A 26,516-nucleotide genomic window follows, 5' to 3' on the forward strand; every position below is an offset into this window, starting at 1 on the left:
GGTTTTCTATTTGACTATACTTGTCTACCCCCTTCCCCTGCATGGAGTGAGCTCTCTGACCCATCCTAGTTAACTCTTTATGGGTCTTCTGCCTATTGTACACTTGGCATTGGATACTTACCTTACCTTTGTCACTACCACCTCCCTCCCTTCTCTACATTCTAAGATACTTTCTATCAGGCACGTCCCCATGTGTGTCTTGCGTCACCCTATGCATGCTGTGTTTGGAGCCCTCCTTTTGATTGCCTCTTGGTACTCCCTGCAAAAAATATTTGAGACCTTCTACCAAGATTATTATTGCTACTGTTATTGATTGCCTGCATATATCTCTCTCTCTCTCCTATAGAATAATTAACAAGTTCCCAAAGAAGCATTCAATTGTGAAACATGTAGAGCTTTTTTGCATATCACAATCCACTACAGAGATTTATTCCTGTAAATGTTATGCTTTTGTTATATATGAATCCCTATTAGAGAGATCCAGCTAGCTTTTTGCATTTTATGTGCAATGTTTTAATGTTTTTTTGTATTATGTGTTTAATAAAATTTACATATATTTTTTATAATTGGTGCCTATAAAGTCCATTCTTGCTGCTCTTCTATTTTAAAGTGTTGTGGCACCACCACCACTGCCTAAGGCCCAATTTTTCTGCCCCTGTTTAACAGGGGCATGGAATTACAATCTTTGATCAAATATATAACAGCAGGGCTCTTTCCTCTGCTCAACAAGATAATCTGTGAGGGGTTACAGTGTTGTGGCACCACCACCACTGCCTAAAGCCCAATTTTTCTGCCCCTGTTTAACAGGGGCATGTAATTACAATTTTTGCTCTAATATTTCACAGCAGGGCCGATTCCTGCGCTCAACATGAGTATCTGTGAAGCTTTACAGTGTTGTGCCACCACCACCACAACCGCCTAAGGCTCAATTTTTCTGCCCCTGTTTAACAGGGGCATGTAATTACAATTCTTGATATAATATGTCACAGCAGGGCCCATTCCAGCGCCCACCAAGAGTAACTGTGAGGGCTTACAGTGTTCTGTTACCACCAACACCTAAGGCCCAATTTTCCACAGAGTGTATAGGGCAGGCCGTATAGTATATACAGGCAGTCCCCTATTTTCAAACATCCGACTTACAAACGACTCCTACTTACAAACAGAGGGAGACAACAGGAAGTGAGAGGAAATCTACCCCTAGGAAGGGAACATTTTCTCCTGTAAGAGTTAATGGGAAATGGTTGTCTCCACTGATTCTTTATCACCAATCCTAGTTTCCCTAATAACCCAAAATTTCCAAAATCCAATTGTCATTGGGACAGAAACTGAGGTGAAATCTTCTGAACAGGGGGGCAGACAGCACCCCTGTTACAGGGGTGATAACCCTTCCCTATGTTATCCAAAAAGCTTAAAAATAGATTTTTTTGGCTGGAGCTACACTTAAAAAAATTGACCTGTTCCAAATTACAAACAGATTCGACTTAAGAACAAACCTACAGTCCCTATCTTGTTTGTAACCCGGGAACCGCCTGTATACTGCTGTTCAGAGTATATAGGGCCTGGGGGCCCCACGCATGCCTTTTTTTTTGTCATTTGGGTGCGGGGTTTCCTTTAATATCCATACCAGACCCAAAGGGCCTGGTAATGGGCTGGGGAGGGGGGTACCCATGCCGTTTTTCTCAATGATTTTCATCCATATTGCCAGTACCCAACATTACATTACAGCCGCAAGCAGTTTTAACCACTTTAGCCCCAGAAGGATTTACCCCCTTCCTGACCAGAGCACTTTTTGCGATTCGGCACTGCGTCGCTTTAACTGACAATTGCGCGGTCGTGCGACATTGCACCCAATCAAAATTGACGTCCTTTTTTCCCCACAAATAGAGCTTTCTTTTGGAGGTATTTGATCACCTCTGCGGTTTTTATTTTTTCTGCTATAAACAAATAGCGACAATTTTGAAAAAAATGCATTATTTTTTACATTTTGCTATAATAAACATCTCCAAAAAATATATAAAATAACATTTTTTTTCCTCAGTTTAGGCTGATACATGTTCTTCTACATATTTTTGGTACAAAAAAAAAAAAAAAATTGCAATAAGCGTTTATTGATTGGTTTGCGCAAAAGTTATAGCGTCTACAAAAAAGGGGATAGTTTTGTGGCATTTTTATTGATATATTTTTTTTTTTTACTAGGAATGGCGGCAATCAGCTATTTTAATCATGACTACGACATTATGGTGGACACATCGAACACTTTTGGCGCGATTTTTGGACCATTCACATTTATACAGCGATTAAAAATGCATTAATTACTGTGTAAATGTGACTGGCAGTGAAGGGGTTAAACACTAGGTGGCGCTGTAGGGGTTAAGTGTGTCCTAGGGAGTGATTCTAACTGCGGGGGGGAGGGGTTGTGTGTGACTCATCACTGATCACCGCTCCCGATTACAGGGAGCGGTGATCAGTGACAGTGTTACTAGGCAGAACGATGCTTGTTTACATTAGCATCTCCCCATTCTTCGTCACCGTGAGACGATCGCGGGTATCCCTTCGGACATCGGGTCCGCGGGACCCGCGATCACGGTCACAGAGCAGGTACGTTAATCTGCCTGTACGTGCCCTTCTGCAGCAGTATATCTGCGTGAGTCGGTCGGGAAGCGGTTAAATGACTTTCATTCCTTTAGAAATGTCATTTTGTGCAGGGACTGTTCTAAACACGGGAAATATGTGCCACTTTACAGGCATACTATAATCACCACCCAGGCACGATAGTTAAAGGAATATTTCACTTTTATTGTTTCACTTTAAGCATTATTAAAATCACTGCTCCCGAAAAAAATGGCCGTTTTTAAAACTTTTTTTTGCATTGATACATGTCCCCTGGGACAGGACCCGGGTCCCCAAATACTTTTTATGACAATAACTTGCATATTCGCCTTTAAAATTAGCACTTTTGATTTTTCACGTTCGAGTCCCATAGACTTTAACGGTGTTCGCACACATTTTTTGCCTGTTCGCATGTTCTGCCACAAACCAAACCAGGGGGTGTTCGGCTCATCCCTATAAGGGACTATATACAAGATTTTAGTAATAAAAATGGTATCATCAGCAGTAATCAGCACAGATTTATGAAGAATCGTTCTTGCCAAACCAATCTATTAACTTTCTATGAGGAGATGAGCTGCCATCTAGATAAAGGAAGGCCCGCAGACGTGGTGTATCTGGATTTTGCAAAAGCATTTGACACAGTTCCCCATAAACATTTACTGTACAAAATAAGGTCAGTTGGCATGGACCTTAGGGTGAGTACATGGATTAGGAAGAATAAATAAGTGCGCTTGCAATCAAGTGACAAAAAATTATATATGAAAATAAATAGTGATTGAAGTTCATGAATTGCTTGTAAATATATAATAAAGTCTATTCATAAAAAACTTGATAAGAACAAACAAATCTCATGGGGAGAGTCACACATCCAAAATTCATCAGTCTCAGCCCGTATGACAGGAAAGGGGAAGAAGGGAATGTGGAGGAAACATCCAGGCTGAAGGTGAATCCAGATGACAGTAAAATTGAGGGGGCCCCTTTGAAGACGTCATTTATGACGAAACATGTAGGGCGTGGCTACGCACTATACGCCGTCATGTTGTACGCCCCATGTTTGCACACGGGTGTTCGCTTTATACATGTCGGCTTTTTAGATATGTTTTATGGTGGAGAAGTGTTCTCTGCCCCCCTGAGCAATAAAGGCTTATTTTATTTATACTACACTATCAGAGGTTTTTGCGTTTCTTTGCACTCACGGCCCTCCTAGGTTGACCCCTCAGAGTGGCTTGCCCCGGGAATGTCACAAACATCTGAGGATCCGGACGTTGGAATCCATCTGTCCCCGCAGAGGGCTGTATCTGCATGTGCATATGAACTTGCTATAAAGGAGGTCCACCAGTTCCGGTAAGGGCTCAATTTTACTGTCATCTGGATTCACCTTCAGCCTGGATGTTTCCTCCACATTCCCTTCTTTCCCTTTCCTGTCATACGGGCTGGGCCTGATGAACTTTGGATGTGTGACTCTCCCCCATGAGATTTGCTTGTTCTTATCAAGTTTTTTATGAATGGACTTTATTATATATTTACAAGCAATTCATGAACTTCAATCACTATTTATTTTCATATATAATTTTTTGTCACTTGATTGCAAGCGCACTTATTTATTCTTCTTTATTTTCACTACACTGATATTTGTGTTTTTTTGTTGCAGCTGCAGTTTAGTGTTTTATAATTTATTTGCTTTTTAGCGCGGTTTTTTCTTTTTATATTTATTGAGTACATGGATTGAAAACTGGCTACAAGCACGAGTTCAGAGGGTAGTGAAAAATGGGGATTACTTGGAATGGTCAGGAGTGGAAAGTGGGGTCCCCCAGGGTTCTGTCCTGGGACCAATCCTATTTAACTTGTTCATAAACGACCTGGTGGATGGGGTAAACTGTTCAATCTCTGTATTTGCAGACGATACTAAGCTAAGCAGGGCAATAACTTCTCCGCAGGATGTGGAAACCTTGCAAGTAGATCTGAACAAATTAATGGGGTGGGCAACTACATGGCAAATGAGGTTTAATGTGGAAAAAATTTAAATAATGCATTTAGGTGGCAAAAATATGAATCCGATCTACTCACTGGGGGGAGAACCTCTGGGGGAATCAAGGATGGAAAAGGACCTGGGGGTCCTATTAGATGATAGGCTCAACAATGGCATGCAATGCCAAGCTGCTGCTAACAAAGCAAACAGAATACTGGCATGCATTAAAAAGGGGATTAATTCAAGAGATAAAGCAATAATTCTCACACTCTGCAAGACTCTGGTCCGGCCTCACCTGGAGTATGCTGTCCAGTTCTGGGCACCAGTTCTCAGGAAGGGCAACAAAGCTAATAAAGGGACTGGAGGACATTAGTTATGAGCAAAGGGTACGAGCACTGAACTTACTCTCTCTGGAGAAGAGACGCTTGAGAGGGGATATGATTTGAATTGACAAAAACCATACTAGTGACCCCACAATAGGGATAAAACTTTTCCGCGGAAGGGAGTTTAATAAGACACGTGGCCACTCATTAAAATTAGAAGAAAAGAGGTTTGACCTTAAATTGCGTAGAGGGTTTTTTACTGTAAGAGCGGCAAGGATGTGGAATTCCCTACCACAGGCGGTGGTTTCAGTGGGGGGCAGCAATAGTTTCAAAAAACTATTAGATAAGCAACTGAACAACCACAACATACAGGGTTATAAAATGTAATACTGACATAAAATCACAAACATAGGTTAAACTTGATGGACTAGTGTCTTATTTCAACCTCACCTACTATGTAGCTATGTAACTATGTAAAAGGAAAAAAAAGTTTGCTGTAACTGCTTACAAAGTATTGGCTGGAGTCTTGTTTCAGTTTGTTAGTGTACCTAAATCTGCTAGTACATCAAGGAAATAATAACTTAGCAACCTTTGCACTCCCGTTAACATTAGGAATCCCCCTTATACCAGAGTCTTCTTTTACATCAGATTGCCCCCTTACCTCAGAGTCCTCCCTTGCATTACAGTTCCCCCACATAGGATTTTCCTCTTAAATCAAAATCCCCCCTTAGGATGTGTGGTTTGGTGAAGATGTGAAGGCTGCGGCCGCTCTTTATCGTTTATTCACCTGGGTTGGTCAAGAGTAGCGGTGTTCCATTATTCTTTACATTTACTAGCCCTCTGGTATTTGGACAAGCCTGCACCCCATGTTCTGGGACACAGGGTTTTGCTTTCACCTCTACCAAAAGCAATCTAACAGGTCGCACAAAGACCCCCCTACATAGAAGTCTCCCCTTACATAGGAGTCGCCCCTTAGATCAGAGTATCCCTTAGATCAGAGTCTCCTCTTACATTAGTCCCCTATTACATCAGAGCCCCTCTTAAATCAGACTCCACCCCCATTAGATCAGTCCCCTCTTACATCAGAGTCCGCTTGGATCACAATTCACGATCAGAAACTGTTTGTGCCCAAACTACCTTTAAGAACTTTCTACCCTTTGCTTTCTATTTTAGCTGGAATTTGCTGACACACGTAAAGTAGGAGTGTGCTCATGCACTGGCCGCTTCCTTCCCGCCATTTGGGGAATCCATCCATGTTCCTGGACAACGTTTTCTCCACTGATGCTAGTTTTTGGCAGCGACACATACTGTTGATAATACAGCACCGCCTGTAGTTACAATTAGTCCTAGAAGTCATTTCTGCTGATTTATACCCTGGTGCATTGCTAGGCTTGGGTCTGTAAATATTCCTGGGTGATTTGGGTGACTTTTTTTCTTAACCCCTTTACGTCGATGGGAGCTAGCTCTTTATGATGCCCGAGGTTGGCAGGAGGGGCTCCTGATCATACAGCACTGCGATTAGCTGCACAGTGCTGACATAATTGGGAAGCCATCTTACCCACTCTCGATCATTGTTAGTTGACTGTGAGCTGTTGGTGATATCTCAGTCACAATTCTGGGGGTGTCAATGAAGCATGCCCTAGAACAAGATAGTGATGCATATTTGCGGCACCTAGGTGTTAAGGCCCACCTGCCCTGCCGCCACATATATGCGTATTGATTTCACAATGAGGTTAAAAGGTACAAACCCTTTGGTTGCAAGCTTCATTTCTAGCACTAAACAGAAGGGTGCGGTAGGCAATTCTTCTCATCAAGAACTAAATTTAGCACAGGAAAAGATTGTACCTTTTGCAATTTCTACAAATCTCGGCATCAATTTCCAAACTCTCCCTTTCATCCTTGGGTGCTCATGTCTATTCTTGTCTCAGAGCAGAGGTATTTTCTTATGTTTTTTGGGGTTTTATGACCCAGTTAGTTCAACTTGTTACACTATTTTGCAAGGGCTTACAATGTCCACCACCACCCTGTAGCAACAACATCTGATGCAGAGATATCCAGAGAGATAGTATCAATAAAGCAAGTGAGAGCTGCTGAGCCGTGCTGTCTGAGAGATGCTGCTGTCTTGGAACTCTCTCCTGGCTGATGAGCCCTATTGTCAGAGAACAGCCCGCAGAAGAACTGGCACATCTGTTAATGCCCAGCAGAATCATAGATTGGCACACAGAAATTCGCCATTGGCACATAGAAATTTGCCAATGCTAATATGCATGTGCATACGGGCATGAACTGCCACGAAGATTGATGTGACCGATTCTGGAGCTCAGTGGCCTATTTAAAGCCAGTAGCATCAGCCACTAGTTGCTGGATGATCTTCAGCTCCTCCGTGTGTTCTTGTGCTCCTGTTCTTGATACTATTGGATTTCTTGTTACTGACCCAGCTTGCCTTTGACCTGTCTTGTCTCCATTCCCGGCTTTGACCCTTGGCTTGTTCCATTGACTCCGCTCCTGTCTGCGGTATTCGTGTATGACCTCTGGCTTGCACTTCTGGACTCCTCTGCTGCCTAATTATCAGTGTATGACCCCGGCTTACTCCTGACCTTGCTTGCTGACTTACTCCTAGCTAATACTCCATGTATGACTACTGGCCTGGCTCCTGACCGTGCTCCTGGCAATCCTCTCATCACTCAGCCTTTTGCAGCTAGCAATCCCTGCTTCTTTGGGCATAGCACTCCCTGTCACCACCTTCAGGGGTGTCCCGCACTCAGTCGCAAAGGAAGCCCTCTCAGACCCTCAGCCTCCGACCAGGTATGTGACAGTATCATCCAGCCAGTATGTCAGAGGCTGACAGAGGTGCTTCCCAGCTCGAGGCTTTTTGCCAGCAAGTCGCAGACCTTACCCAAGCAGTGACAAGCCTACAGGATGGATACTTCCAGTTGCCTACAGAACCTGACAGTGTCCTCTGCGACAGCGACTCCTCATTCACCTGCTGCAGTCACTACATCCGCCTCGCCTGTCCAAAAATGCTCACCCCCTGCTCCTACTGTGGTGGTTCCACCTCCTAAACCAAGGGTACCCACTCCAGAACGTTTCTCGGACCAAAGGAAGTTCAGAGCATTCAAGAATGCCTGCTTGCTATACCTAGCCCTTCAACTAAGAACTTTCTCCCTAGAGACTGTTAAAGTGGGGTTCATTATCTCTCTGTTCTCCGTTGAACTGTAGTCTTGGGCTCACCACCTACTGGAGCAGAATAGTCCTCTCATCAACTCAGTGGATGTATTCTTTGAGGCTAAGGCCCAACTAAATGATGACCCACAATGCAGGGCCACTGTTGAAGCTAGTCTCCATACCTTGCAGTAAGGGAGGCACCCTATATATTTGTTTCTTAGGTTACTATGGAGAATTCTTCCAGGTGTATCAATTCTACCTCCATTTTCTACATTAGTCACAATAGTTTTGTTCAACATGTATTTTTTTATATATTTTTTGATATTCATTTATTGTTGCCTAAATCTGTGTCACCTACCAGTTGCCTTACCTTACGCTGGTCAAGATGTCCCTACAGTTTACTACGACTTCCTTCCTTTCTTTGTGAAGAAAAAAAAGACCATACCCTCAGACCCTGTGTAGACTACAGAGAACTCAACAAGATCACCATCAAAAACCGTTATCCTCCCCCTCTCGTTCCTGGATAACTTCTTGATCGTTTACTTGGATGATATCCTCATCTTCTCTGCCACCTTGGAGCTGCACAGAGCCCACGTTAAGACGGTACTATCCACACCGAGGGAACGCGAACTCTGAGAAATCTGAGAATTGTGAATTTGAAAAAACGCCCATACAATTCTTGGGCCTAATCATTTCCACGAACGGGTGGCCATGGACCCCCAGAAGGTATCTGCCATCCTGGAGTGGCCAGCCCCCACTGATAAAAAGGGCATCCAAAGGTTTGTGGGGTTTGCTAACTTCTATCAAAGATTCATTAAAGACTTTCTAGCGTTATTGCCCCGATCACTCAGCAGACTCGGAGTATCTCAGATCTACCAAACATCTAAGGCCATGGCAAGCCAGGGGGGCTTTGTTCTTTTCGAGATTCAACTTTCATCTCACCTATCGCCCAGGGTCCAAAAATGGTAAGGTGGATGTTCTTTCATGCATGTTTCCAGAGAATCCTGAGACTGTCCCCTCCCCAGCACCATCTTCTCCGATTGTAATTTTCTTCTGATTCAGCCTGATCTAAGGTCAACCCTTGAACAGGCCTCTACCTAATGCTCAGAGTCCAAAATCTCTACACTCAGAAAACAGGAAGGACTCCTGTGGCACGAAGACAAGAATTTTGTGCCCGAGGGAGCCAGACTCCAGGTCCTGAAGACCTTCCATGATCACAGATTGCTGGTCATTTCGGGGTCCATAAGACATCTGAGCTGATTCAACGATCCTACTGGTGGCCCAACCTGAAGCAAGACTGCAAGGACTATGTAGGATCTTGTACAACCTGTACCCAAAATAAAGGAAGTCACATGCAAGCAAGCTTGTGATCTGTTAAGACCATTTCCACTCCCAGGTCACCCTTGGAAGATGCTATCCATGGACTGTATAGTGGATTTACCCCCTTCTGAAGGTTTCTCCACTATCCTGGTAGTGGTTGATTGCTTGTCGAAGTTGGCCAACTTTCTGCCCCTGGTGGGTACTCCCTCTGCCATGGATATAGCACATGTCATCATCAAAGAGACTTAAGATTACTCGGCCTGTCGAACAGCATGGTCTGACAGAGGAGTGCAACTCACCTCTAGGTTCTGGAGGGCTCTCTGTAAAGCCTTGAATATCGAAATCTGCAGGTCATCAGCCTACCAGTAATGGTTGAACAGAGAGAACAATTCAAATGTTGGAGCAGAATCTCTGTTGCTTTTCTACATTCTCACAAGATAACTGGGTAGCTTTGCTTCCTTGTGCTGAGTTTGCTTACAACAATTCCATGCATGCTACCACCAATCAATCCCCATTTTGGGTGAATTATGGATTCCACCCTTCATTCCTGCCCAATGCTGTACCAGAAGCAGCGGTACCTGCAGTACAGAACAGGGTAACTTTCATCCAGGAAAATTACCAAGTTCTTCAGGAAACGAAAGGCCATAGGACGATTACAAGAAATATTACGATAAGAAGCAGAAAAAGAATGCAGTCCTGAAGGTTAGTGACAAAGTGTGACTCTCCACAGCATACCTTAAGTTATCCTGCCCTTCGTGAAAGTTGGGTCCAAGATTCATTGGCCCTTTTGTGATAGAAAGAAGTTAAAGTGATTGTAAAGGTATAAAAAAAAAAAAAAAAAATAACAAACATAATACTTATCAGCACTGTGCAGCTCGTTTTTCACAGAGTGGCCCCAAACCAGGGTCCCCCGGCGGCTCTTACAGCTCCTCCCCACATCTGATAACCCCCTCCGAGAAGCGCTTCCAGCATTCGGCGTCCGTAGAGGCCGAATGCAGGACTCGGCCCCGCCCCCGGCGCTTGCGTCATTGGATTTGATTGACAGCAGCGGGAGCCAATGGCTCCTCTGCTATCAATCTATCCAATCAAGAGCCGAGAACCCCGGACAGAGAGAGAGCGCGTCCCTGCTGGGTCAAGTTCGAGGGTTCAGGTAAGTAAAATGGGGGGGGGGGGGCTGGGGGGCCGGTCACTGTCAGGCGTTTTTTCACCTTAATGCATACGATGCATTAAGGTGAAAAAGCACAAACCTTTACAAACCCTTTGGCCTTCAAACTGTCCTTGCCGAGTTCTTATAAGATTCACCCAGTCTTTCATGTTTCTTTGCTTAAGCCAGCCACTTCTGGTCCTTTTGCAGGAAGAGAGGATCCACCTCTCATCACAGTGGGTGAGGAAACGGAGTTTGAGGTAGAAGCCATCCTGGACTGCCGAAAGAGGGGAAGACAGGTCCAATAGCTTATAAAGTGGAAAGGGTACGCAAGTAAATAAAGTTCATGGGAGTTCAAGTAATGTACAGTACATGTCCCTAGACTTCTTTGTGAGTGAGCTAATGTCCATCAGAATCGTAGATTGGCACATAAAAATTCGCCATTGGAAATTTGCCAATGCTAATACGCATGTGCATACGGGCACGAACGTCCGCAAAGATTCATGTGTGATTTCGCATGCAATGCGTGACAGATTCTGGCACCGCAGTGACATTATGTCCTATGTTAGAACCTGCTGTTTCCTGGAACTAGCAGACTGTTTTTTGATGCTACATACTCGTTTTTTTACTATGGAACTTTGTAAGCTTGATTTCTACTGAATAAACAAGACAATCTATACTATGTGGGCTCTTTCCTCTTATGTCCAAATTTGAAACATCACCAGAAGGATTGTATCCTGAAGTTGGCGTCTCATCACCCTGCTCACCAGACTAAGAATTGTCAGCACAGCAGCACTTGGGAAAAAAAATTTGCAACTGGAACTTTATATATACACATTTTTGCACATTTATTTAAACTTTCACTGGCTACATGCTGGTTTATGAATTTTAACTTTTTTTTTACACATTTAGTTTAAGCACATCACTTGCAAAAGAAATTTTGCAATTGGAATTGTATATATATTTTTTTGCACATTTATTTGAACTTTCACCGGCTACATGCTTGTTTATGAATCTCATTTTGTTATTGTTTTTTTGGCACATTTAGATCAAGCCTAGAACTTGGTAAAGCAATTTCGTAATTGGAGTTGTATATATGCATTTTTGCACATTTAGAATTTTCACTGGCTACATGCTTGTTTATGAAATTTCACAAATTTATTGTGTTTTTTGCACATTTAGTCTATATTAGCACTAGCACTTTACTATTACCCAATTAAGCTTGTTTGTGCTGTGGTATTCCCATTTCACATTTTGACTTATGTCATGAACAGCAGCAGCAAGTTTATCACTAATTACCATATATAGCGTGGGTGATTTACTGTTTATTACTCCCTGTCACCACCTTCAGGGGTGCCGTGCACTCAGCCACAAGGAAAGCCCTCTCAGCACCTCAGCCTCAGACCAGGTACGTGACACCTATATTTGTGAGACTGGTAAACTTGGTACTTATAAATAGGAGTATACTCCTAATTGTGCTGTAGAGAAGCCTTTTTATAATGAAGTTCAGCTCATCTTCATACAGCTTTATGCTGTTCTCTTCTCACTCTGACAGAAACTGCTGGAACAGTATATTGCTATGCTGGATGCCAGATCATCATACCACCCTCCTGTCCTATCTCCAACTGTTCCTATCAGAGTAAGATCACTTGCTCACTCCTGTGTCTGTGACTGTCACAGGCAGGGGTTAGGCTGAGAGAACAGTAGCTATAGCAGTGAAGAGGCTCCCATCGACCAGCTAGGACCTGAGGTCCTAACCAGTGTTCACCAGAGCTCCTGATGGTGGCGGTAGGTTTAGTTGTGCAGTAGTACCAGGTCGCTGTCCTCGGGATCACCCCACCAGGAGGCGAGAAAGCCAGGGTCCAGTAGCAAATATAGCAGGCAGGGATCAAGCAGAAGTGTAGTCAGTAAACAAGTCAAAGGTTGGTAGCAAGTGTTGTAGGTTGGGATCAAGCAGAAGCGTAGCCGAAACAACAAGCCAAAGGTCGGTAAAAAGTGATAGCGAAGATACGGACGGCAGCAAGAGTTACAAAAGCAAGATATTGGCTGGGGACAACACAATATTCTGACAAACAGGAAGTGCACAGACATGGCTTAAATCAGGAAGTTCTTGGAAGGAGCAAAGAGTTCAAAATTCACGAGAAGCAAGACATAAGGCAAGGTTGTCTAAGCAATCAGGTAGAGATCTGTCCAGCATTTTAGGTGGCTCAGCGAAAAGAGTTACTACCAGACACAGTCTGTCAGAATGAGAAAAAAAAGTGTTGTGTGAGCATCTCCAAGCTGGTTGACAGGCAATGTGAGATCCAATGATTGTTGTGAGTAGGGATGAGCTTCGTGTTCAAGTCGAACCCATGTTCGACTCGAACATTGGCTGTTCGGTCGTTCGCCGAATTCCAAACGTTATGGGCCGTTCGCGCCAAACTCGTGTGGCGCACCACGGCCCATAATTCACTGCGGCATCGCAGTGCATTGCTGGCTGATGATTGGCCAAGCATGCACTATGACCCGCATGCTTGGCCAATCACAGCGCCGTCGGTAGAGAGAGCTGTAATTGGCCAAAGCCAGGGTGGCTTTGGCCAATTATGGCTCAGGGGGTTTAGAACACGCCCCACACTATATAAGGCCGCCTGCACGGCGGCCCTGTGTAGTGTGTATTCCGGCGTTGAAAGAGAGATAGATAGACAGAGAGACAGTGTCATTTCATTTGAGTTAGATAGATTAAGCAGGACAATCAGTGAGTTAGCTGCACTTACAGTGTATTGTGTATATATATATATATGCATCCCAGGTGTTACATATATATATATATATATATATATATATATATATATATATATACACACTGTATTCAGTTTAGCTAGATCCGTTCCTGTTATCTTCTTACTGACAGGCAGGCTTGCCTTGTTACAGTATTTACAGCTACCTGAAGAAAATTGCTGGTGTTCTTTTGATCCTATTAGTACCACAGTCAGGCAGCTAGACTATTTACAGTTAGTGCAGTGCGTCCTGCTCACAGTGTTCAGCTAAAACTACAAGTTAGTGGGGTGCGTCCTCCTCACAGTGTTCAGCTAAACCTACAAGTTATTTTTTTGCGAGCTCTGCACAGTGTTCATCTAAAGCTACAAGTTAGTGCAGTGTGTCCTGCTCACAGTGTTCAGCTAAAACTACAAGTTAGTGTAGTGAGACCTCTGCACAGTGTTCATCTAAAGCTACAAGTTTCTCCTTTTTCCTACCCCCCCTCCTCACTTTTCTCCCCCTCTTCACCCCCCCTCTCCTGCTCTCTCCCCCCCCCCCGGGTTCTTCTTCCTTCCATATTCCAGGGTTCTGAGACGAAAGATTGAATTAGGATAAATTCTTGGTTATGATGTCTGCACTCCCCTTTCTCCTTTAACCTTTAATATCTAATTCTGATTTCTCAAAAAGTAATGGGTACCACACAGCATTTCTATCTCTATAAACTTCATTCCATTTAAATCATAATGTTAGCTTCATTCTATTGTCATATGCTCTAATGTGCAAATACTGTACTGATTGTTCTGTCATGGATTTATTGTATAACCGAATTTTCTAAATAAATAAAAAAACTTTTACTGTTAAAAAAAAAAAGCTACAAGTTAGTGCAGTGCATCCTGCTCACAGTGTTCAGCTAAAACTACAAGTTAGTGCAGTGCGTCCTGCTCACAGTGTTCAGCTAAAACTACAAGTTAGTGTAGTGAGACCTCTGCACAGTGTTCATCTAAAGCTACAAGTTAGTGCAGTGCGTCCTGCTCACAGTGTTCAGCTAAAACTACAAGTTAGTGCAGTGCATCCTCCTCGCAGTGTTCAGCTAAACCTACAAGTTATTTTTTTGCGAGCTCTGCACAGTGTTCATCTAAAACTACAAGTTAGTGTGGTGCGTCCTCCTCACAGTGTTCAGCTAAAACTACAAGTTAGTGCAGTGCGTCCTGCTAACAGTGTTCAGCTAAAACTACAAGTTAGTGTGGTGCGTCCTCCTCACAGTGTTCAGCTAAAACTACAAGTTAGTGCAGTGCGTCCTGCTCACAGTGTTCAGCTAAAACTACAAGTTATTTTTTTGCGAGCTCTGCACAGTGTTCATCTAAAGCTACAAGTTAGTGCAGTGCAAACAGAGGCAGGAAGAGGAGGACTTCCTTAGCTCTCAAGGCCGCCTTTATCCAGACAGTGTTCCTGTGTGCCCGCTGATCACACAGGAAGAGGAGGAGGAGGAGGAAGATTGTGTCAGTATGGAGGTGGAGCCTGGCACTCAGCATCAGCAGCAGTCTTTAAGGGATCAATCCCAAGAAACACATGGACTTGTACGTGGCTGGGAGGAGGTGGCTGCGGACCATGTCGTCCTTAGTGACCCAGAGGACTCCGGACCGAATGCCTCAGCAAACCTACGCTGCATGGCCTCCCTGATCCTGCAAAGCCTGCGTAAGGATCCTCAAGCTCAAGGAGAAGGACCAATACTGCCTGGCAACCCTCCTTGATCCACGTTACAAGGGTAAGGTTGCGGACCTTATCTTGCCATCGCAGAGGGAGCAGAGGATGAAACATCTTCGGGAGGCCTTGCAGAAAGGTCTGTGCAACGCGTTCCCAGAGACTGGGAGGTTACAAACTCCTGTTTCTCGACAACGTGTTGCTGAGGCTTCGGTCAGTCAAAGAAGGAGCGGTGGAGAAGGTGGCCGTCTGACCGATGCGTTCAGACAATTTTTTGGTCCGCAGCCCCAAGGTATGATTGGTTCCAGCAACCATCGCCAGCGTCTGTTTTACATGGTGCAGGAATACCTAGGGGCAAGATCTGACTTGGACACCTTTCCCACCGAAAATCCTCTGGGTTACTGGGTCTTGAGGATGGATCACTGGCCAGAGCTTGCACAGTATGCAATTGAGCTACTGGCCTGTCCTGCATCCAGCGTTCTTTCGGAACGCACATTCAGTGCTGCTGGAGGCTTTGTAACCGATCACAGGGTGCGTCTGTCCACCGACTCGGTCGATCGACTGACCTTCATAAAAATGAATCAGTCTTGGATCACCACCAGCTACCAAGCACCTGATGCTGATGTAACCGAATAATTTTTTTCAGATCCCTTCAAAGACTGCCTATGCTGATGCTGAGTGACTATCCCTGAGTAATTATCCTCTTCCTCCTCAATGATCACGCTGATAGCTTGTAAGAACATTTTTGGTTCTGGGCGCCACCACCAGTGCCTAAGGCCCAATTTTTCAGCCCCTGTTTAACAGGAGTGTGTAATTACAATTTTTGATGCAATACTTTGCAGCAGGGCTCGTTTCTGCGTTCCAACTAGAGTATCTGTGAGGGGTTGCAGTGTTGTGGCACCAGCACCAGTGCCTAAGGCCCAATTTTTCAGCCCCTGTTTAACAGGGGCGTGTAATTACAATTTTTGATGCATTACTTTGCAGCAGGGCTCGTTCCTGCGTTCCAACTAGAGTGTCTGTGAGGACTTACAGTGTTGTGGCACCAGCACCACCACCACCACCAAAGGCCCAATTTTTCTGCCCTTGTTCAACAGGGGCATGTAATTACAATTCTTGATCTAATATTTCACAGCAGGGCCCTGTGAGGGCTTACAGTGTTGTGGCCACAACAACACCTAAGGCCCAAATTTCTGCTGAGTATATAGGGCAGGCCCCTACTTTCAAACATCTAACTTACAAACGACTCCTACTTGCAAACGGAAGGAGACAACAGGAAGTGAGATGAAATCTACCCCTAGGAAGGGAAATTCTCTCCTGTAAGAGTTAATATGGGAAAAACATTTCTCCTTTCCACTGATGCTTTCCAATCCTTGTTCCACAAAAAACCCCAAATTTTCAAAAAACATTTGTCATTGGGACAAAAAGTGAGGTGAAATCTTCTGAAGAGGAGGACAGACAGCAAAACAAATGTCACAGGGGTGATAACCCTTCCCTATGTTTTCCAAAAAGCTTAAAAAAGATTTTTTGGCTGGAGCTAAACACGTTAAAAATGTACCCGTTCAAAATTACAAACAGATTCTACTTAACAACAAACCTACAGTCCCTGTCTTGTTTGCACTGCTTGTATACTGCTGTTCAGAGTATATAGGGCCTGGTGGCCCCACACCTTTCCTTATTTTAATTTGGGTGTGGGGTTCCCCTTAATATCCATACAAGACCCAAAGGGCCTGGTAATGGACTGGGGGGTACCCATGCCGTTTGTCTCACTAATTTCCATCCATATTGCCAGGACCCGACATTACATTAAACCCGCAAGTAGTTTTAAATGAGATTTTTTCCTTTTAAAAATGATATTTTGTGCAGGGACTGTTCTAAACACGGGAAACACGCGCCACTTTACAGGCATACTATAGACACACCCCAGGTACGATATTTAAAGGAATATTTCACTTTTTTTTTTTTTTTTTACTTTAAGCATCATTAAAATCACTGCTCCCGAAAAAACGGCCGTTTTTAAAAGTTTTTTTTGCATTGATACATGTCCCCTGGGGCAGGACCCGGGTCCCCAAACCCTTTTTAGGACAATACCATGCAAATTAGCCTTTAAAATGAGCACTTTTGATTTCGAACGTTCGAGTCCCATAGACGTCAATGGGGTTCTAACGTTCGTGCGAATTTTCGGTCCGTTCGCAGGTTCTGGTGCAAACCGAACCGGGGGGTGTTCGGCTCATCCCTAGTTGTGAGGGTACAAATCTACCAATTAAAGTGGAATTTGGCCCAGGAGGCAAAGGCTTCTAAGCTCAGTCTGATGATGGCAGAGGCTCCAGCAACTGCCCCTTTAATTCGGGCCTGATGATATATGACTACGATTATATAATAATCTCTCTGGGGTCCTGGAGATATTTAATATTTTGATGTGTAATTAGACTTTTCCCTGTTTCAGGGTTTAGTTTTAAGGCTTATATCACCTATATTTGCTATTAGTGAATTGATATATGGCCTCTGTGGGATAAAATTGAGAAAAATAATAATACCTTTTTTCCATGGGCTTCTGTTCTAAATATTTGAAGGGATGACTGTAAATATTTCTCCATTTCTTCAACCAATGATTTACTCTCCAACAGATGCTTCTTCAAAGCATGGAAATCATCAAAGTGACTTGTGACGTAAAATCCATTTTCCATTGTTACAGTGCCATCTAGAGTATCTGACTGAGGATGTGGTGAAGTATCTAAAGATTCTGAATAGCAACATATGCCTAAAAAATAAAATTATATTTGATATTATTCTCTAAAAATAAAATCGTAATGATGATTTAAAAAAAAGATCAAAACAAGAAAGAAAAGGAAACAAACTGCAGAAAAAAGACTTGGATCACAGTTTACAGTATATTAGCCCTAAATATGTGAAGAGAACTGTGAGAATCCAGAAAGAGATCTTCATCAGCCAAAGTATTAAATTAAACTAATTATGCCAGTTTCTTGTGTGTTATAGAAGCAAATGATTAGGGTAATTTTTAGTATAATTTGTACTCTGTGTTCGCCAATTCCTTAAATTAAATCATAACAGCTTTAGGTCAGTTATATTTTTTTAAATCTTTTTTTAATTTTATACATTTTTAAACTGTTTTATGTGTGTTTTAATATTATTGGGGAATTCTGCAGATGGCTTCAGTCAGACTACAGGCCTGACAGTGGTTATGATCTTATCTCCCTCAGCTCCTCTAGTTAGATATAGGGTTAAGAAACAGAAATGTGTGAAAGAGTGAGGAATGGCAGTTATTTATGGGATTAGGAATGGGAAACTCTTTATTGCCCCTATACCCACCCAACTTGTTACAGGAAGGATACTCTGAGTTATCTTGCCCTAAGTTAGCCTGTTATGACTAAAGCTGGTCAATAGACGCTTTGAACCTCGGCCGGTTCTTGAGCCCTTCAAGGTGGGCATCAAGCAGTCCACATAGCACAGTACATTTTTATTCTCAATTCCTTCAAGGTGTCACTCTTTTTCAAGTGTTGTCAACTATTTTTATGCCTGTAGGCAGGTTGTCTACAAGTGTGGATTTTGTTATAGCAAGTTTTTTGGGCTCTGCCTTCCCACCCTGTGATATAAAAAGAGGGGAGTTCCCGCTCCTGGCCACAACCAACATGGGATACTGAGAAGTGCCTACAGAACACTAGATTGCCAGAGAAATTACCAAGTGTATGGATAATGCCAATCATGTACTTGCACCTTTGTCAAGGTTTGCCTGGGCAGCTTCACTTTAGGCAGTTTGAAAATATATTACACTGGACTGTATTGTACTGTTATAGATTTTGCCATTTAGACTTCTCAGTAAAAGTTTCTAAGCCTGGTCTGAAGTTACTCCAGAGACGCATTTTTAAACTATGATGTATCAAAAGAACACTAAAGCACACATGGGGTATAAAGCAAGGCCAATGCAGAAGGTTAACTTGGCAGAAGGTTGGAAATTGAGAGTAGTTGCCACGGGTACCTCAGGTACTTGGCCACATGGTATGGGAGAGAATTAATTAAGTAAGAGCATGCATGAGGTCCGCGCTTGTGCTTGGTGGGACCCCATTCTGTCACTGTGCGTGAGGTGACAGAGGTACATTGGACTGCTGGAGTGGGCAAAGACTCTGCGGTGTCCCTCCTAAATGCAAATACTTGTCAGCAAGGTGTCTAGTGATATGGGACAATACACTACACATGGGAACTCTGTACATTTAACTGCTGCTGCACACAGTGTACAGCTCATCTCTAAGCTGGGGTACAGCCATAGTGTGATTTTCACATGAACGAGGCCCCGTCTGGTACAGGGCTTCAATGAACGTGTAACATGCGAAAAGTACAGTGTAGGCCCTGCCCACTGACACAAATTGTAGAACTGATTTTTGCACTTGCTGAACAACAATGTGAGGGACACGGTTAAATACTTCCTGCGACTGCACTCTATACACTTCAACATGCTTAACATTTATTTTGCGTTTTGCATTTATTTCGCGTTATTGGTAAAAATGTAAATACTGCTATCTATAATATTCACCAGATTACTAATAAGTGGAAGAAAAAGTCATACTCTAGTCAAAACATTTTTCCTTAGTTTTGGATAGAGTTGTTAAAGCAGAGTTCCAAAATAAAAAAAAAAAAAAAGAAAAGTCAGCAGCTACAAATACTGCAGCTGCTGACTTTTAATAATCGGACAGTTACCTGTCCCAGGGTCCAGCGATGCAGGGGAACGAAGCTCGTCTCCCCCTCCTCTCTGCGGCGCCGACATTGTCACTGTGGGCGCCCGGCTGTGGCTTCACAGCTGGGCACGCACTGCGCATGCGCGAGCCACGCTGTGCTCTGGGACTGGCCGAGCAATCATTACTCAGGAGGAAGTGGAAGCTGCAACCCTCTAAAAAAAGAGGGTTTCCGCTCCCCCCCAAAAAAAATTACATACCAAATATGGCATGTCAGGGGGTCACCGTCCCTTAAAGCGGAAGGTCAATTTTTGGGTGGAACTCCGCTTTAAAACCATAAGATGTTCTGACTCTTGAACAATCTACTAAATAAATGTGCTTTTGTTGCTGTTTCTGTTCCCATTAGAGAGATATTGAATCTCATCACTTCCTCTCTTTGCGATAACCTGTGTGCCATACTTTCAATAGGGACATAGATAGCAAAAAAAAAAACCTGACAGAGGTTCTAACCCATCACTCTCTGTAATGATTCTAAAAAAAAGTTTTGGTTGAACGTGGGCTTCAATTACCTCTTGTTTTTTGTCTTTTAAAAAATGTCTTGTCTATTTTAAAAACATTCTCCTGTAATTTTTGCATCCTCAACTTCTGTATCATGCTATTATGGATAAAAATTTAATGCTTTGACAGATATTTCACCATAGCATTTTTCAACAGATTTAAAATGGAGTAGGGAAGAGTTAAATCTTGTGTCAAGTTTGTATTGATGTCTTTTGTCCCCACTGGGGAGTCCCCCCCCCCCCCCCCGAACCGTTGTGCCCTCTGTAGGCAGAAGGTGAGGAGAAATCCAAAATTTTAGAGCTGCCATGACAGCATATTATGAAGGGAAATGTTCTTATAGGGATGTTTTAGGTGAGAACCATCTAGGAAGTGAATTCCCCTAACTTTGAGGGAAGAGAAATCTCCACAGATAAAGATAGAAAAAAAAACTTGATAGGGCATTTAACTCTTCTCTACTCTATCAAAACTTCCATTTCTTCTAAGGCTTCATTTACACTATAGCTCCTAAACTTGAGTTTAGGAGCTTTTGGTGTTTTTCTGCCAGAGTTCCTAAACTCAAATCCATAAAAGCCTATGTGTCCATGTACACATAGGCTTTTAGGATCATTTAGAAGTTGCTGCAGTTAGGGGAGGTTCAACCTCCGTCAACCTCCCTCTCATGAACGTGGAATAATCGCGTTTTGGATAGGAACAATTTAACTGCTGGCCACAAAACGTGGCAAAATGTTGTACGTGTTGTGCGTATATGAAACTTTAGCCTGCACACTTCCTTCCATGCACAGTAAACAGAAACATAGTCTAGTAGCAGGATTCCAGAAAGAAAAAAGATATGATAGGGCATTCAGTTTTAACCACTTCAATACCAGGCACTTACCCTCCTTCCTGCCCAAGCCAATTTTCGGCTTTCAGCGCTGTCACTTTTTAAATGACTTTTTTAATGACAATTGCGCGGTTGTGCTACACTGCACCCAAGCAAAATTTTTATCGTTTTATTCCCACAAATAGAGCTTTCTTTTGGTGGTATCTGATCACCTCTGCGGTTTTTATTTTTTGCTAAACAAATAAAAAAATACCGAAAATTTTGAAAAAAAAAAAAAGTTTTTCTTTGTTTCTGTTATTCTCCTTCACTGATGGGCACTGATAAGCTGCACTGACGGGCACTGTTAAGGTGGCACTGATGAGGTGGCACCAATGAGATGGCACTGATGAGGTGGCACTGATAGGCAGCACTGATGGGTGGCACTGATATGCAGTACCAATGGGCATTGATAGGCAGCACTGATGGGCACTCATAGGTGGCACTGGTGGGCACTGATGGGCACTGATAGGCGACACTGATGGGCACTGAAAGGCTGCACTGATGGGTACATATGGGTGGCACTTATGGGCGGCACTGCTGGGCACTGATAGGTAGCACTGCTCGGCACTGATAGGCATCATTTATGGCAATATTTATGGGCACCGATTGGCAGCTGCCTGGGCACGGATTGGCATATGCCTGGTGGTCTCGGTTGGCATACCTGTTGGGGTTCCTTTGTGGACATCCCTGGTGGTCCTGGCGGCATCCCTGATGGTCCTGGGCGGGCATCCGCGGGGGGGGGGGCTGCACTGATAAACAATCAGCACAGACCCCCCTGTCAGGAGAGCCGCCAATCGGCTCTCCACTACTCGTGTCTGTCAGACGCAAGTGAGGAAAAGCCGATAGATGGCTCTTCCTGTTTACATCGTGATCAGCCATGATTGGACATGGCTGATCACGTGGTAAAGATCCTCCGTCAGAGGCTCTTCACCGAGATCAGTGATGCGGTGTGTCAGACACCACACAACCGATCGCTGTACTGCGTGTGGCTGATCCTGCTGGACGTCATATGACGCCCAGTAGGATAACTGAACCACTTCCCAGCCGTCATTCTGCTATAGGCCGGACGGGAAGTGGTTAATTGGTTAAAGCGGAGTTCCACCTGTTTCTGTGTTTATTAAAAGTCAGCAGCTACAGTGTAGTATAGCTGCTGATTTTTAATAACACACTCACCTGTCCCACGGTCCAGCAATGCGGCCGCCTGAAGCCTTGGTTCTCTCTACTGGCATCACTACTGTTGGCACCTAACTGTGAAAGCTTGCAGCTTCACAGCTAGGTACTGACTGCGCATATGTGAGTTGTGCTGCGCACCCTGAATGGCCGCGCAATCTTCTAGGACCTGTGATATGTCCCAGAAGATTGCAGAGAGGAAGTGGGAGCTGGGTACCTGTCAAAATTTGGTTTCGCTCCTCCCCCCTAAAAAAAAAATGACATGCCAAATGTGGCATGTCAGGGGGTCAGGATTGCTTAAAGTGGAAGTTCCACTTTTGGGCGCAACTCTGCTTTAATTTAATGGTGGTGTTTTCAGGGAGAATTCAAATGACAAAATTCTAAGGCCAGTTTCACATGGGCTTCAGCTTGTATAAGAGAAGTGTGATCATCAAGCTTTGACAAAGCATTTGCAGAGCTTTTAGCAAGCTTTGTTGCAGCTTTTAAAGTACCATTCAACTTCATTTTGTAAATGTTGAACACAGATGCTAATGAGAGTGTTGATTGCCACTTTAAGCAAGCTGCTAGCAGGCTTCAGCAGGCAATCAACAAGCTTCAAGAAGTGCTAAAGCCTGCTTGCTAGCACTACAGAACAATTAGGATCTGTGTTCAATATTACAAACTGGAGCTGAATAGTACTTTAAAAGCTTTAGGCTGGGTTCACACATGTGCGGCAGCGGGTTCGTGCCTGGGGTCTGGTGCGTGTCTGTTCACCGGTTCAGGTGCGATTCAGGTCGGAAGTTTTGCCTAAATTCGCACCTCAACCTCACCCAAACATGTACCGAACCCTTTTAAATCCGGACCGCGGCCGCCCAGGACATGTTTCCATTGGGAGCAGGTCACACTTGCCTGTCATGCGAATTTGGTAGGGGGAAACCCGCATCCAATTCGCATATGTGGGAACCCAGCCTGAACAAAGCTTACTGAAAGCTCTGCAAATGCTGTGTCAAAGCTTACTGTTCACACTACTCTTATACAAGCTAAAGCCCATGTGCAACTGTCCTAATGGAATGGAACTGAAAGGTAAAAAATGCAAATTAATTTTTCTGTGTAATAGAAAGCAAATACTTACTGCTGCTTAGTTTCATGTGAAGCTTTTTTGCAAGTTGGTTTACTTTAGTGAGATTCTGTCTAAAATTCTTTCCCATACAGTAGTCTATATCATTAGTTTGGAGCATCTCTTCAATTGATTTTATATTTTCCTCCTGATGCTGAGTCAAAATGTGGCAAATACTTTCTCCTTCTTTCATCCTCTGCCGCAGAAATGAAAGCTCCCGTGATTGCTGTTGAATAAGCCATTCATATTTTCTAAAACAGGGAAAAACTTGTAAGCTTTCACACAGATACAGTGGAACCTTAGAAAAATCTTTTATATTTCAAATATACTTGATTTTACTTGGGTAAACTTCAAATTGTAATAATCATAGTTAAAAGAGAAGTATGGGATTTGTAAAAAAATTATACTTACCTAGGTGGATGCAGCATCGGTTTGAAGCTGCAATTGTCCCCTGCCAGCTCCAGGCCAAGAACTAACCGATGAAAGACCGCTGATTGCTCAGCTCTCATGCTCTGTGCTCTACCCCTCCAGTACTCACTAGAGCGCTGGGATGTGGAGGGGAGGGGCTGGCTCAGGCTTTCCGAGGATTGCTGAGAGACTGAGCCAGGTGCCAGTGCAGGGTTCTGGGTGGATCCCCACCATATAGTAGGGATCTTTTCAAAGCCTGGACTGGCTCTGTGACCAGCTCTGAAAATGGGTCACAGGAGTGCAGAACAAACTGCTCTTCAGTGATCCATAGTAGAAGTACAGCCAAAAAGCTTTGGCTATACTTCTCCTTGAATGAATATAGAATGTTTAAATCTTTATTTAATAATCATATTTAATGCCCGTATAATATTTAATAAAGTGCTTTGATATGAATATCGAAGAATTAATGTCAGGGAATTCCTGTAAGATGTCAGTAATGTGCAAGCAAGAGGCATTTTACAAAGAATGGTGACCAGGAATGCGCACCAGATGTTGCTACTAAACGGCCTTTTTAAGGATGCCTCCGCCCTTGCTCAGGTGCTGACTGATCCTTTAGCTGTTATCTTGCTCCTGACCTGATCTTGGATTCCGCTTCTGACTTGTTGCCAGTTCCTGAATTCGGCTCTGCTTATGATTCGGTACCTCGCTGCCCGCCTGTTAACAACTCTAGCTATTCATGTGACCATGCTTCTCTCTCTGATCCTGGCTCCCCATCCTGTTCAAGTGCCTGCCCGGCTGTCTGCTATACCAGCTCTGCGCACCACAGTGTTCTCCTGTCTCAAGTCTGCTAAGAGCTTTGACAAGCTACATGTCCAGGACCCGCAGCGCATGTGTAGTGCCCCTTTAACATCGGCTGGACCACTGAGCACAGTTACTGTTCCTGATGTTCTGCCAGCCTTCCTGGGACCACATCTCCAGCTGCAAACTCTCCTATCAAAACCTGCTGGTACTCATGTTCCTCCTGTCCATCAGTACCCTCTGTTCCACTCTCAGTGGGGCCTAGGCTGGGGATACAAGTGAGGCCAACCTTGTCATTTAGGTCTCCGATCACTAATTAGTGTAAAAACAATGCAGACATCATTTACACAGGAGCAACTGTTTTGTATTGGATAATCATAGCTTGTATGTCAGATATTGATTTCCAGTTTTCCTCTGGCAGAAAATTCTTTAACCTAAATATATGATTGCTGAAAAGGGATGAAAACTTGGGTCTTGTATCCCAGGTGGAAAATTAGGGTTTACTACAAATGCTGTCAAAAGAGATTGTATATTTGAGGAAAGGGAAGTGCCTTTTGTTCTTTGGATAACCTTTATTGTTGTTCCTGTCAGTGGGTGATTTTTAGCTGGTTATGGGTAGCCAACAGAGTGACTGGAGGGGTGACAAAGACTGCTCTAAGATCACCTAGCTCTTTGTCCCGCAATGTGTACAGACTCCAATGACCTAACCCACACAGGGGGGTCGCGGTTATACCACACACAAAAAACAACAGAACAAAACAAAAAACTAACAACAAATAAACCCCTAACGTGATGGCTTATGAACCAGTCAACAACACCCTATAAGGAGCTCAGAGCATCTTCCTGTAAGTATTACATTGAAATAAGTGGAAAAGGCATAAAAAGAATAAAGGGGGGGGGGTCAAGGGCCCAAGTCAAGCGATTAAATAGGGTTCCTCCATCCATCTGGACCAGACCTTAAGAAACGTAATCTTTCTATCTCTATGATCGTATGTATCTTGGTAGAGAAGCAAATTAGGAATAATGAGGAGTTTCCAATAAGAGAGTGAAGGTGATTTTGGTTTCTATCAAATGTATGGCAATGGACTTTCAAGCATAAAAAAATGACAGTCCCAGGAATGTTCTCTCTGCCAAAGTAGGGGCCAACTCATTCACCAAGCCCAGAAGGCACACCTTCGGCTCCAGTGGAAGGTGGGTCTGAGCCACATCATTTATTATACCCATACAGAGGATAAAACTGGGTTTAGCTTATGCAATCTGTGAGGAGAAAAATTAGGCCTGTGCAAAAGCTTGTACTGAATTCACTCCTCACGAGCTGAGACCAGGTGTTTAAAGGGTACATCCTAGACATCTGACCAGTCTTCATCGTCTAATTCTGGTATGGCCCTCCGCCATTTCTCCTAGAGATTGGAAAGATCAGAGAGGGTAGCACAAACAACATGTTGGTAGAGGGACGAAGCCGGCTTCAACTGGTCTGAGCATACTAAGGTTTCTAATGGAGAACAACTCAAGGATACATGTCAAAGAGTGCACTGACCATGGAAGGCCTGAGAAAGCTGCATTTATACGAAGGATATCAAATGAGAGCAATACCCCACCAACCACTATATGGGCCAATGTTGTAATTTTACATTTAGCACAGTTTTGTAGAATTCTATTGGAATCCCGTCAGGACTAGAAGCCTTGCCACTGGGGTTGTCCCCGTTAGTTTACACCAATCCAGTACCCTTGCTAGATGGGTCATCTGGTGACAAAGGGCTGGGTCTGGGAAAATCCATACATCCTCTGTGTTGTGGAAGACTCAAAAAAAAGTTAGGAATAGAAATTGAGTTAGAAAAAGATACAATAACTGGGGGAGAGTTTCCAGTTATTCAAGTCCCGTCTAAGCATTGCTAACAGGTATCCCAAGATACTTAGGTTTTCCTTTTGCCCATTTAAAAGGAAAATGTGTCTCTAAGGCTTGCATAGTGATAA

At 43.6% G+C, this 26,516-nt stretch overlaps 1 protein-coding gene across 5 annotated transcripts in view; it reads right to left on the bottom strand.

The window, feature by feature from the left end:
- LOC141103311 (myomegalin-like) overlaps positions 1–26,516 on the bottom strand; it is a 716,510-nt gene that overhangs the window by 120,886 nt on the left and 569,108 nt on the right. For all 5 annotated transcript variants that reach the window (XM_073592764.1, XM_073592765.1, XM_073592767.1 and 2 more), the window contains 2 exons: positions 23,352–23,587; positions 17,503–17,726 (listed from right to left, as the gene is read on the bottom strand). In XM_073592764.1, the coding sequence (XP_073448865.1) occupies positions 17,503–17,726; positions 23,352–23,587 (460 nt within the window). The remainder of the gene's footprint in view (positions 1–17,502; positions 17,727–23,351; positions 23,588–26,516) is intronic.

This window comes from Aquarana catesbeiana, linkage group LG07, assembly GCF_042186555.1.
Source record: "Aquarana catesbeiana isolate 2022-GZ linkage group LG07, ASM4218655v1, whole genome shotgun sequence".
Lineage (NCBI taxonomy): Eukaryota > Metazoa > Chordata > Amphibia > Anura > Ranidae > Aquarana > Aquarana catesbeiana.